Source organism: Mytilus edulis, chromosome 3 (genome assembly GCF_963676685.1).
Source record: "Mytilus edulis chromosome 3, xbMytEdul2.2, whole genome shotgun sequence".
Classification (NCBI taxonomy): Eukaryota; Metazoa; Mollusca; class Bivalvia; order Mytilida; family Mytilidae; genus Mytilus; species Mytilus edulis.
Window position 1 is genome coordinate 41,186,618 of NC_092346.1, and position 13,946 is coordinate 41,200,563.

At 32.4% G+C, this 13,946-nt stretch overlaps 1 protein-coding gene across 3 annotated transcripts in view; it reads right to left on the reverse strand.

Annotated features, from left to right (window-relative positions):
* The window catches only part of LOC139516493 (uncharacterized), a 93,481-nt gene that overhangs the window by 3,751 nt on the left and 75,784 nt on the right, over window positions 1-13,946 (reverse strand). The window contains exons 2-8 of one of the 3 annotated variants that reach the window (XM_071306633.1): window positions 8,029-8,076; window positions 7,280-7,395; window positions 5,225-5,406; window positions 3,833-3,860; window positions 3,086-3,224; window positions 1,645-1,662; window positions 631-690 (exon numbers count right to left, since the gene is read on the reverse strand). In XM_071306633.1, the coding sequence (XP_071162734.1) occupies window positions 631-690; window positions 1,645-1,662; window positions 3,086-3,224; window positions 3,833-3,860; window positions 5,225-5,406; window positions 7,280-7,395; window positions 8,029-8,076 (591 nt within the window). The remainder of the gene's footprint in view (window positions 1-630; window positions 691-1,644; window positions 1,663-3,085; window positions 3,225-3,832; window positions 3,861-5,224; window positions 5,407-7,279; window positions 7,396-8,028; window positions 8,077-13,946) is intronic. The other 2 variants (XM_071306635.1, XM_071306634.1) reach the window with 2 other exon arrangements.

Below are 13,946 nucleotides of genomic sequence, written 5' to 3' on the forward strand. Positions count from 1 at the left end.
ATACTTTATTTCGCGTTTTACCCTTTCAAGTCTATTTCGCGGATATTTAATTTCGCGATTTTCTAATTTCTGGATATAGTTTAATAAGGAAAGATCTAAGTTTTACATATTCGCGGCGATTTATATTCGCGTTATTTTTCTACTAGCGAAATCGCGAAAATAAATCGTTCGCGAAAATAAGTTGGTTTACAGTAATACGAACCCACGCAAAAGACGGTTAGATCGTTTACTTATTTATATATTAATATCTAAATATTACTTGTTGAGACAAAGAGAACAGGATTGTGGTTTCATAATTGATTTCCGTGGTCACATTTATTCCATAACGGTCAACCAAATCATGATGACTTACACACACATTTTGGAAGGATGATTTTGATAAATCATATAATTTCAATCCAGATGAACAGAAAAAAACACTTTCAAGTATTTTTTTTATCATATTTCTGATTAAGTTGGCCTGACAAACCTGTCTTACTTGACGAAAAGCTGAATTTCGACAAGGATTCCAGATCTATGGTTATGAAGACCAAGAAGACTGTATCCAAAATATATTGTTTAAAGCATTCAATAGCTGAAAAGTTCCACATCAACGAATACATTGTTTATCTTTTGTTTGTATTTACTTACCATTCTGTCTTTGTCTTCCTTGCTGGTTAGGTGGATAGCCATTATTTGTTTGTGGGTAAGCTAAAAAAAAAAGAAGACAGAATCATAAAAGAACATATCTTAATTTAATCTATAATCTTTACTTGTTTTGATTCCACTTGCAATTCAAGCATTGCCTAGAATGAAAATGTATACTCTTAGTTATGTGAATGATGATTAAAACTATCCGAGATGCAGACAAAATGTAAAATATTTTCCTAAAATAGTGATTTTCGACCTATAATAGTGTTTTACATAAGAATTTGAAAGCTATGATAGATATACTTAATCTTTTAGCAGGCAAACATTGTGAGCAATATAAATCTACAAATCAGCAGATAATACGAATGTTATTGTGAAAAAGTTCTTACGGCAGCTGATGTGCCTAAATGACTTTTACGATCCTTTTTAAAAAAATAATATTTTCTTAAACACTGTTACAGATGAACGATACTCGGTCCATAAATAAATATCAGCCAGGGAAAATTTTCATCGAACAGTCGCCATTATTCTTGTTGCATTGTACCATTGACAGATTGTTATGCAAATATACCAGGTGAGCAATACAGTGTCATTGAAGTCTTTTTTTTTTTTTATATATTTTCAAAATATTTATAAAGTGAAGTAACATTCGTTTTGCAAGTCAAACACAGCGTCTAATATATGATATATTGTGTCTGTTTGTTTTGTTCGCGCATCGTTGTCAATATAGCGGAATTTGATGCGACTGTCGTACAAGTGAGAGGTTAAGCGCTATAAAACCAGGTTCAATTCACAATTTTCAACATTTGAAAATGCATGTACCAAGTCAGGAATATGACAGTTGATGTCCATTCGTTTGATGTGTTTTAACATTTGATTTTGCCATTTGATTAGGGACTTTCCGGTTTCAATTTTTCTCGGAATGCAGGATTTTTGTGATTTTACTTTTTTCTTATAGTTTGAATATAATACAGTGACATTTTTTTTAAAACTTATTAAAAATACCGGACTTACCAGCATTGTTGTTAGCAGCTGCAAAAGGAAAAATTGAATCAGATTGCAGTTTATACAAGTTGTACATATTTCATAGTTTATATTATGAATGACCTAGCATGTTTTGTTCTGAATTTTTTATGTACATGTATTTGGCTTTTGAACGAAGTTTTTATTAAATACACTTGAATACTTATGAGCTATATGATCAAAATATGCCTATGATAAAACAGGTTCATCAATCAAAGGATTTTTTCCCTAAGGGAGATTAACTCTTATTTCCATCTAAAATTTATAATGTACACTTTTACTCTTATCAAAACCTGAACTCGAATATCTTTTTTTTTTTGGTGGTATATAATAAATGAATAGTCTTGAAATAGGTAGATGTCAGACGTATTAAAAAAAAACAAATGAAATCGACGAAAACCTTTTTTTTTTTTATTTGTCAATGAACAATTAATTCATTTTCCAAAAAATGAGAAACATTGCTGTTAGATAAAGTTTCGTTTCACTAATGAGAATAATCATAGGATCACCGACTTCACATTTTGTTTGCTTTAACTATATTCGTAGAGAAAAACACTCAAAACGAGGTTTGAAGAACAATGCTTTGAATACAAAATTTAATCCTGGTATCTATGATGAGTTTATTGATTATTTGTTACGTCTTTGGTCATGTTTAAACATCTTTAAACAAACAAAACTCTGAAACAATATCAAGATATATGATTTCTTGATCGACAACATATTTGGTATGTTTGAGGACGGGTTTCCCAACAACAATCGGCATTTCCATGGGAACCAACTCTGCTACTCTTACCGACTTGTTGGTTTATTTATAGAGTGCTTAATTTATACAGAAACTTCTAATGGGGAATAACACATCTAGCATTATCCTTTAGCTTCACGTTCCGCTATATCAGATATATATAGTTGATAAACTCTCTCTAAAATAATTCAGAGTTTGGTGACTATGTTTAAACGCATATATTCTACCGAACTTAAAATGAATACAATTATTTATTCCTGCTATCGTGACTAACATCATTATTTTATTCACTATGATGGCCATGGATATGTTATACGTTATTGTCATATCCGCACTGTGTTCTTAGTTTGGGACACAAGCGAATATGACATATCATCGATTTATTACTTTCAATGACTAACAAACAAGTGTCAATAGTTTATCAGGATTTGCTGTATCACCTGAACTTACTCGCCACGCCGTTTGGTTATTTTTTTTCAATTTTCATCATCAAGTTGATTGTTTTTCTTTTAATTGTTATCTTTTTCTCTTTTGGTTCAAGTTAAACAGTTCATCAGTATATTTTTATATTCACTTGAACATGTTGAAGTTCAATATGAATAAGCTCTATGCAAAATTTTACAAAACATAATGACATTGAAAAATTACTCTTTTGTGACCTTTTAAGATTTGTTTCTTCTTCACACTTACGATGCACAGCATTAGTATTGAATCCATATGGTGGTGGGTGACCATTTTGTTGTGGTTGACCATTCTGTTGTGGGTGACCATTCTGCTTTGTATGGTGAGAATGAGGCGGTCGTTCTGGTCTTGGAGGTGGTGGAGGTAGCTAAAATAAAATATACAATTTAATAAATAAAAATCCGGAGAAAAATTCAGTTGATAAAACAACTTCCATTGATAAAATTTAAATTTACTGTTTTGCATATTTATCAGACAGAAAGGAAAACAAAATTGTATTCTCTAAAATGTGTCTCAATGAATACTAAATTGGGCAATCACTTGTTTTACAGAAACATAACAAAGATGATTCAAGTATTTAAACTAAAGCTATATTTATTAGTATGAAATTTCCATTTAATATTACCTCAAGTATAGCTAAAGAGATATTAATTGTCGGAATGCGCAGTAAACTGATACCGTTAATGTTTTTCTACCACTGTGTCGATACCTCGGGGGGGGGGGGGGGAAACAAGTCACTGAAGGTGACACTAGTTCAATGGTAAGCACTGAGTACTGACATGAAAATACTAGTACACACATTGTTTCATTGAAATTTTCGAAATCATATAAAATCAAGGAATGTATCCCTTTTAGGTTTTTGATTTTTCAAATATATATTACGGCTGTGATCGACATTGTAGATACACATATTACCGAACCACACATCTGGTCAGAAAAAAATATTTACTGTTAATATTATTGTCTTGTACTTACTGTTGGTTTTATAGCATCTAGCCAAGCCCTGTAAAAAATTAATATATAAAATGAAATATATAAAATAATGAAAATAATTATCACATCTACACAAGCTTTGTCATATGTCTTATGTCTATCTCTTGAATCGCCTTACGTGACAAGTTAACACTACAACTATTGAAATTATGTTTCTTTATACAGCACATGTGAATGAGTTGTTTAGAGTGAATTTTCAAGATGATATTGATATATGTAAATAAATATTAGTGTAAACATATTGTGCGATATCTTTGATATGGCCAAACAATAACCAATTTCCTTTCCATTACATTTTACAAATGCTTTTCAAAGAGTTCATTTAAGACGAATAAGGAGCATATTTCGGGTTTTAAATTTTATCACCGGTATAAGGAAATAATTCGTAAATATAACTCAACATGCAGACATCTTATACGTTCAGGTATTTCACATCCAAAATTTTATGGAAATATTCTTTATAAAGCACAAAAATGTCAGTATTCTCCTCAGAAACTAACAAAACCTTTAAATAGACTTATTAAAAGGGGATATAGTTACGATACTGTTGTCAGGTCATTAAAGATTGCATATTTTGGCTTTAACATTGATTCACTGATAGGGTCTTTGCATCGGAACTAAACACATTTATTTCTAAAAAAACAGTTGTTGGCATGACACGGGTTATGTTCTTCTCATATATTTTATGATAGTATGATACTAAACCCCTAACGGGAGGGATTGTACCTGATATTCATATGATGAAGACATAATCTTTCAATCAGTTTAATTGAGGTCTGGAGCTGGCATGTCAGTTAACTGCTAGTAGTCTGTTGTTATTTATGTATTATTGTCATTTTATTTATTTTCTTTTGTTACATCTTTTGACATCAGACTCGGACTTCTCTTGAACTGAATTTTAATGTGCGTATTGTTATTCTTTTACTTTTCTACATTGGCTAGAGGTATAGGGGGAGGGTTGAGATCTCATAAACATGTTTAACCCCGCCGCAATTTTGCGCCTGTCCCAAGTCAGGAGCCTCTGGCCTTTGTTAGTCTTGTATGATTTTAAATTTTAGTTTCTTGTGTATAATTCGGAGTTTAGTATGACGTCCATTATCACTGTACTATTATGCATATTTTAGGGGCCAGCTGAAGGACACCTACGGGTGCGGGAATTCTCGCTACATTGAAGACCCATTGGTTGCCTTCGGCTGTTGTTTGCTCTATGGTCGGGTGGTTGTCGCTTTGACATATTCACCATTTCCTTTCTCAATTTTATTAATAAACAATTCTGGGCACATCTAATACTGATTTGAGTGTTCACATGATTCTTGAATAACTGGACGTCCTCGGGTTTTCAGGACATACATATTGATCTGAAATTAAACTCACTTCATTTCCTCGTCTCCGCCATCAAACAATATCCAGCTCATGACAATATTTTGTTTGTTTGTTCCTTTCCTGAAAATATTAGGTATACCCATCATATGTGTTGCCAATATGCCTTTGGGAAGCTCTGGTCTGCCTGTTATATGAAGGCACATTGGTCCGACTGCCATATAATTTGCTACCATCTGAAATCGACAACTACCATGTTAGATTAAAAGTAATCAAAGAGGGTAGTAAATCGTGTTTTCATACCATTGAAATAGAAAAGAAACAGGAAAACAATATTCTGGCTAGCTTAATCTGTACAGGGAGATTTTATAAACACTCAGGGATCCATGAATAATTATATATATTTATGTATGTATGAAGATAAATTGAAAGCAATCATTTGGTCGACCGCTTTTTCAATATATGTGTTTTCGACAGTAAAACGAAGATTCTGTTTTGATTGTCGAATGTCTAATGTAAACGTGAAGTTGATGAATAAGGTATACCTTATAAGAATCTTAATTTACATCAATAACTTTTTTTTTGTATTAAGTAAAACGTCACAGCACACCTTAGAGATGTGTATGTCATATCATAGATTTAAATGTGTTGTGGATATATGGTAAAAGTATCTGTATGTGTGGGTTTATCTGGTAACATTTAAAACGAAAGGTCTTAATGATAAGAAGGAAAATATTCTCCTTTATAATTAGAGTTAAAGTTATGCCTTCCAAATATAAGTTCCTTCGTACAGTCTACGGTGTTTATATATCTCAACTTGTACGATTCGCTCGTGTATGTAACAATGTTTTGGATTTTAACGAGAGAAATTTATGTATTACTGAAAAATTATTACACCAGAGTTTTCCATATCACAAACTAGTCAAAACATTTACTAAATTTTATCATCGGTACAAGGACATCATTCGTAAATATAGCTCAACATGTAGACTTCTCATACGTTCAATTTCACATCCAAATTTTTATGGAAATATTCTTTATAAAGCACAAAGGTGTCAGTATTCACCTCAAAAACTAACAAAACCTTTGAATAGACTTATTAAGAAGGGTTATAGTTACGATACTGTTGTCAGGTCATTAAAGATTGCATATGTTGGCGTTCATTTTGATTCACTTATAGGGTCTCTGCATCGAAACTAAACACATTTATTCAAAAACCAGTTGTTGGCATGACAATGGTTATGTTCTTCTCATATATGTTATTATGGTATAATACTAAACCCCTAACGGGAAGGATTGTGCCTGATGTATATATGATGAAATCATAATCTTTCAGTCAGTTTAATTGAAGTCTGGAGCTGGCATGTCAGTTAACTGCTAGTAGTCTGTTGTTATTTATGTATTATTGTCATTTTGTTTATTTTCTTTGGTTACATCTTCTGACATCAGACTCGGACTTTTGTTGAACTGAATTTTAATGTGCGTATTGTTATGCGTTTACTTTTCTACATTGGCTAGAGGTATAGGGGGAGGGTTGAGATCTCACAAACATGTTTAACCCCGCCGCATTTTTGCGCCTGTCCCAAGTCAGGAGCCTCTGGCCTTTGTTAGTCTTGTATTATTTTAATTTTAGTTTCTTGTGTACAATTTGGAAATTAGTATAGCGTTCATTATCACTAAACTAGTATATATTTGTTTAGGGGCCAGCTGAAGGACGCCTCCGGGTGCGGGAATTTCTCGATACATTGAAGACCTGTTGGTGACCTTCTGCTGTTGTGTTTTTTTCTATGGTCGGGTTGTTGTCTCTTTGGCACATTCCCCATTTTTATTCTCAATTTTATTAAGGATTTTCTACCTCAGGAATGAATTAGTTTAGCTGCATTTGGCAAAAACGTTCGGAATTTTGGTTCCTCAAAGCTCTTTAACTTCGTACTTTCGTTGGCCCTGCAGAGACTTTTTATTGGAGGTTCATGCAAATATGAGTCTCTTGTAGATAAAACGCGAGTCTGGCGAATACAAATATTAGCCAGATATCCTTAATGATTTTTTCACAATCAAATGACGATATTAAAATTTTAATATATAACAAAAAACGTTGTAAAAAGTCACCTTCAGTTTGACACCACCCATGTGCTGGTAGCTACTGTGGTTGTAGAACCATATTAGACTGCTGTCTTGAAACAGTACAAAATATCGAGATTGCCAGCCTTTGATAAAGAATCCCTCTGTGAACAAATTTATGTATATTGATATTTATTATAAACCTTCATATTAGAAATAAACTACAGACAAAGGTGTATTTATGTGATGTTAAAGGGAAAAAACAAATATACCGAAATCCAAAGAAATTTCAAAACGGAAAGTCTTTATCAAATAGCAAAATCAAAAGCTCAAACACATCAAACGAATGGAAAACAGCATTCATATTCCTGACGTCGTAGAAATTATCTTAATTAATATAGAAATTGGTAAATATTATTATCTATAATTGCAAGAAGATACAATATTTATAAATGATAATGTTAGAACGGGATATTCGAAAAAAAAACAAAACGTTCTGTTATAGTTTTTTTTCCAATTTACTACGTGATGTGCCATTAATAAGATATCTTAACCACATATAAATGGAAAGTCGCAACTAACTAAGATTTTTTTTCGTTGATATAGTAATAACGAGTTTGATAAGATTGTCGCATTAAAAAGAGTGGCTTCAGTGCACTATTTGCTGTTATATCTATTACTCTCAGCTATGAAATTAATATCCTTAACCTGTCAAAAATTGCTATTTTCTTTCGTGATACTATTATCCTTATTTTTGTCAAAGTTTTGCCATTTATGTTGACTATTTTCATACGTACTTTCATGAATCTTCAGATAGCCTGTCTTTACTACAGGTGCAGTTGGTCCTTAAAACAATGCAAAGTTTAATGTACATTTTAAAAAGGAAATGTTTTCTTAACATATTAGACATATTTTTTGTTCAATTCTTACGTCATTAAATGTCATTTAAAAATATAAACTTACCTGTTCATTACAATGCATCGTCTTAACTTTCCCTAAAAAAGGTCATCCGTGCTAGACTTTTATTATGTTCGTTTATCATCCTCAACATTAGAAATTTAGGCTAAACCCATAGTACATTTTGCAATGAAAATACCTTTTAAAAAAATGTGATTTATACAAAAAGTAAGACAAAACTAAGGAGTTAACAAAGAATCATAAACCAAAAGACGTTTACATCAACAGTTACAAATAATAAATAAGAAGCAACCCGAACTCCAGTAATAAACGGGAGTGAAATCAGGTGCTCCGGAAGGGTAAGCATTTCCTACACCGTATACGTCACCCGTCGTGTTGTTTCTTTATTCAGTTCGGTAAGGATGGAAGGTTATTATGACTGAGGGAGGATATCAGATTTGATTTCTGTCACACTTTTGTCATAATGGCCAATCAGCTCATGATGGCGACCTTTTCTTGAGTGATGACCTTAATTTGATTAATTCATAGCCCTGTCTTAGCAACTTTTGAGAAAGCAGTATTCCTCGTTCAACAAGATCAACGTTCTTTGAGCTAGCTCTAGAGTAACGTATCAATTGAGACACATATACTCCATATGCTGGTGCCGCTGGGATGTTGCTACACAGAAATGGAAAGTTGACTATATAAAATCATAAAAATACTGAAGTGTTCCTAATCAAATGACAAAATCAAAAGCTGAAATACAACAAGAAGTAAGAGTATTCTGTCAAATCATTCCACAACTGTCAATAAGAATTCTAAACATGATTGACATCTTGATTTCAAAATGTCCTAAAACTGAGTATTGCGCAATTTCCTTGTAAAAATATTTTCTTCAAGACACTAAGTAGAAAGAAACGGTTAACCTTCAGTAAAAATTGTCGTGCTAATATCTTTTTTTTCTATACATTTTCTCTATTACAATTTCTCAAGGTTGATCTCATACAGGCATATTCGACAAAGGGGAGGACTTATATTTTTTCACTGTCTTTTCCTTGAAATTATTTTCAATTGAGGTTATCTTTTTGAGCGGAATGGTAACTGCAGCAACATTTAGATTACCATTATTTGAGGCTAGAAATGGCTAGTTTCATGTAAAACATGAATCTATTGAAAACGTGTGATTCCAGGTACAAATATGGGCTTATCTTGCAAAACCAGGCTACCCAATACCCATTTCTCCTTTATATGTGTAAAACTACGGATACCTTTTTAATAAAATTTACTATTCTGACATTTTGGAAATCATTTAAAATGAAGGAATGCTTATCTTTCTTTTATAGCTCTGCTTCTTTGTCCGGTTGGCTGTTTGTATTTTTGGTTCTATTTGATTTCATTTGTTCTTCATTGTTTGTTTAAGGTAATGGATTATACTCTATTTAAGCCTCGAGCAGCACTTTGTAAATTAATGGTTGAAATGCATCAGGTGCAATAAATTTTGTGCAGTTAATCTTATTTTTAAAATTATTTTCTCTTTTGTTTTTCTTGTCCGTGGTATGTATAAAATCATGAATCTTATTATTTCAGATTATTATTCCACATGTTTTTCTTGTCCGTGTTATGCATGAAATCGTTAATTGTCACTGAACTTACAGGTATAAACAGTCATGCAATCAATGTAGTATTACTATGGCTTATGATAAAAAAGAATCTACTGAAAGGGGAATAATTCCTACACAAAGATATAGAAGGACACGTTTACACTGTCGGTGAATTAAATTTCCCTCCATTCGGACTTGTCAATTAAACCAAGTTTAAATGTTGCGCCTACGAAAGTAAGATGTAATATGTTTTCTGATAAGTGCATCTGTCCATCCGTTCGTTCGTCTGTTTGTCCGTCGTTGTATCAAGTACAAACGTATTACACGAATTCATTATAATGTGATTTTTTTGGCAATGACGCTCTCTTTCCCTATAAACGGATATGTTATATTTATTAATATTTTGATATGAGCGTCACTGATGAGTCTTATGTAGACGAAACGCGCGTCTGGATTACTATTAACACCACTTGATCGATGCCACTGCTGGTGCCACGTTCCGAGGGTATCACCAGCCAAGTAGTCAACACCGAAATGAATATCAATAATGTGGTCATTTTTTTTTTTATAAATTTCCTTTCTACAAAACTATGAATTTTTCGAAAAACTACGCATTTTCTTATCCCAGGCATAGCTTACCTTAGCTGTATTTGGCACAACTTTTTGGAATTTTGGATCCTCAATGCTCTTCAACTTGGTACTTGTTTGGCTTTATTAATATTTTGATATGAGCGTCACTGATGAGTCTTATGTAGACGTTTCGCCCGTACTAAATTATAATCCTGGTACCTTTGATAACTAATTATATGGTGAAATCAGTACCTTCTCATACAGGTTATAGTTTTCGGGAAAGGTATTACAGAAAGATGTGTTCACTCCAAATTTAAACTTAATACACGTGTTTATTATGATGTGAACTACTCAAAATTATATTGAAAATTCAGAGTTTTACCCTAATTTTACGATTAGCTGAATAAAAATTTTGGAATTTTGGATCCTCAATGCTCTTCAACTTTGTACTTGTTTTGCTTTATTAATATTTGATATGAGCGTCATTGATGAGTCTTATGTAGACAAAACGCGCGTACTAAATTAGAATCCTGGTACCTTTGATAACTAATTATATGGTGAAATCAATCAGGTTATAGTTTTCGGGAAAGGTATTACAGAAAGATGTGTTCACTCCAAATTTAAACTTAGTACACGTGTTTATTATGATGTGAACTACTCAAAATTATATTGAAAATTCAGAGTTTTACCCCAATTTTACAATAAGCTGAATAAAAAAATATGTAGAGAGAGCTGATCGTGGTGTTCTACGGCCACAAATTCTTGTTTCTCTTCGTTTATCTGCTCAAATGGATGTGCGTGTTCTGCATATTGATTACCCTCTTTTGCATCTTATGTACTTAGATGTAGCAGTGTTTCCTAATGGTTATAGTAAAGGCCTCTGCATTCTTCTGGCATCTTTTGTTGCTCATCAACGTAAAAGAGAAACAATCAACTTCTGATCACCAAAAAATATTGCACCTCTTTGTATGTCAATGCGTCTGTCCGAAACCATACCGCTGATGTCATTAATTGTCGTGTCCCTGTGTGTTTGTACGAAGGCTGTTGCCTATAGTTGTTAGATGACGGTATGTTGATCTCTAATCTCTTTTACGTTGTTGTACTGTAGGGTTGATGTTCCGAAGAATTACTCTATGAATGCATTTTATTCTATCACACTGTAGCCTTATAGGACAACATTAAATGCTGTTCATGACCAAATGCAGCAATGTTTTGCATTGAGTATTAAACGACAATGAATTATGCATCTGGGTTTGGCAAAGTATGAGATAAAGTAAGTATTAAAGCAGCATATAAATACGGTGTTTTTACTAAAGTATCTTCTCCCTTTTGTTCAAGCTTGTCGAAGACTTTCAAATCATCACATCGGGCTAAACAATTTATCACCAACGATGCATTGAGTTCACGCTGTTGGTATGGGTTAGCTAGAAAGTACATGACGTTCCTCAAATCAATAAGACATATCTGATAAATATAATGGTATATTATTCCAATGGGAATACCAATCAAATAACATAACTCTCTGACAGTCGGATATCAATGCCGTACAATTCGTTGACAATTCTAAGGACACTTTGCGCAAATAAACTCATCATAGATACCAGGATTAAAGGAGTAGGTCCGGTAAGGACCGATTTTGGCCTCAAATTTAAGGTTCATCTGACGAAAGATTTTGACCACTTTTTAAACACTTGAGTGTCTATTTTATTTGAATTAATTAGTTTATGTGAAAGATTTTTAACAGATTTTGTCATTAAAAACGATCCGATTCAAGCTCAAATATGAAAAATCTACCTCATATTCCGAAAAATGTCACTTTTCAGATGGTTTTTGGTAAAAATGAAAGTAGCCGCATCCGTGTTCATCCTCAACCTTTATATATGTTATGTATTATCATAAAATACAACTTACATTTCAATATTAAGGATGAACTCGAATGCGGCCACTTTCGTTTTACACGAAAACCGTCTAAAATTGAACTAAAATGCTAGAATTATGAAGATTTCAGTAATTTAGCATGACTTAATGGTGCTAGTACCGGATATATGTGCATTGTATTGTCAAAAACAGCCCATATTTATGTAGCAGAAGCATTCTACTGTCCAATATATAACTAAAGGTTTACATTTTAACAATTTTGTAAAACTGCAATATTTTGGGGCCAAAAAGGGGTCTTACTGAACCTACTCCTTTGTATTTACGCCAGACGCGCGTTTCGTCTACAAAAAAACTTATCAGTTACGCTCGAATCTAAAAAGTTAAAAAGACAAATATGTACGTAGTTGAAGAGCATTGAGGACTACACAGTTGAAATGGAATGATGATAATCAAGTAGAGTTACGTTGCTTCTTTAAGCTCAATGCCTAATTTGGACGATACGTTGTGTTTATCAAAGCTACTAACTAAATGAGAACATTAATCAAAGTATCAATTCCCGCTTGTTGTGCCCTAACTGATTGTCTAAACTTCCACTCTTCCAATAATACCTTGCAGAACCATCCTGCTGAATTAAAATATTTAATAGTTTTAAGATTTTGTCGATCTTGATCAAATTTTATTTTTGATCAGCATGTTTTGAAGATTAATTTCTTGTCTGAACTCTAGCTATCGGTATTTCTTTTACAGTGCGTTGGTTAAGACATCTTGCAGGGACCTTTTTTTCGTCGTATGTTTTTTAAACATTTCTTCACATGCGCTTTATTTTCCACAACACAGAAAAATAAGAATTAGGGGGGGGGGGGGGCGAAATATAAATATACTACTACTATTGTAGCATCGTATAAATTAAGAGAGCAAGAATAATTTAAAGGAAAAGAAATAGATTCGTTGCTTTTATGTTCTTTAGTACTATTTTGATACTTTTGTCTGTATTATAAACCATTTAGTTGGAATACAATAGTGGGATTCAAGCACATAGGCGTCTCTTAAAAGTTATAATACTTTGAAGTTACCACTTTTTAGTTTTTCTAGCACAGCCCACTTGTTTAAAAAATAACCATATTTTAAGAAAGAGGATGCAATGTAGATGCTATAAACAGAAACTCTTAAAAGGTTGTCAAGTATTCATTTGTTGTCCCATCATTATCTTCAGTTGGGACGATATAAACACAACATTTATGTAAGGCCAACATTTAAAAGGCTCTGAAATTACAATGTAAAACAATTCAAACGAGAAAACTAATGGCCTGATTTATGTATTTATTAGTTTGTTTTGTGTAGATCAAACACTTCTGTTTCTAATAAGACAAGGGTTCTTTTGGAAGTTGTAACATTCCTGTTTCCTCTAAAATATAATTTCTGTCTGCACGTCTTTATCTTAAGCAGGACTATAAAAAATAGAGAAAAAAAACCGTTTGAAAATACTTGGCACTATATGTAGTCCTATAATAATTATATGACCTCGTAAGCACTATTTTCTATTTCTGTTTACTTCTGATGTTTCCTTTTTACTTATTTCTCTATTCATTATTTTGTATTTCTATTTTTATATCAATGTGCCAAATTTCGTTAATAAAAATGAAAATAATCAGCATAAAACTTTTATAAATAACGAAAATATAACTTTCAATGTTTAAGTTAAAGAGACAACCCCTATATAATGTTCGTGGCTCTTTGTACTTTACTACATGAAAAATCTCTTTATAAAA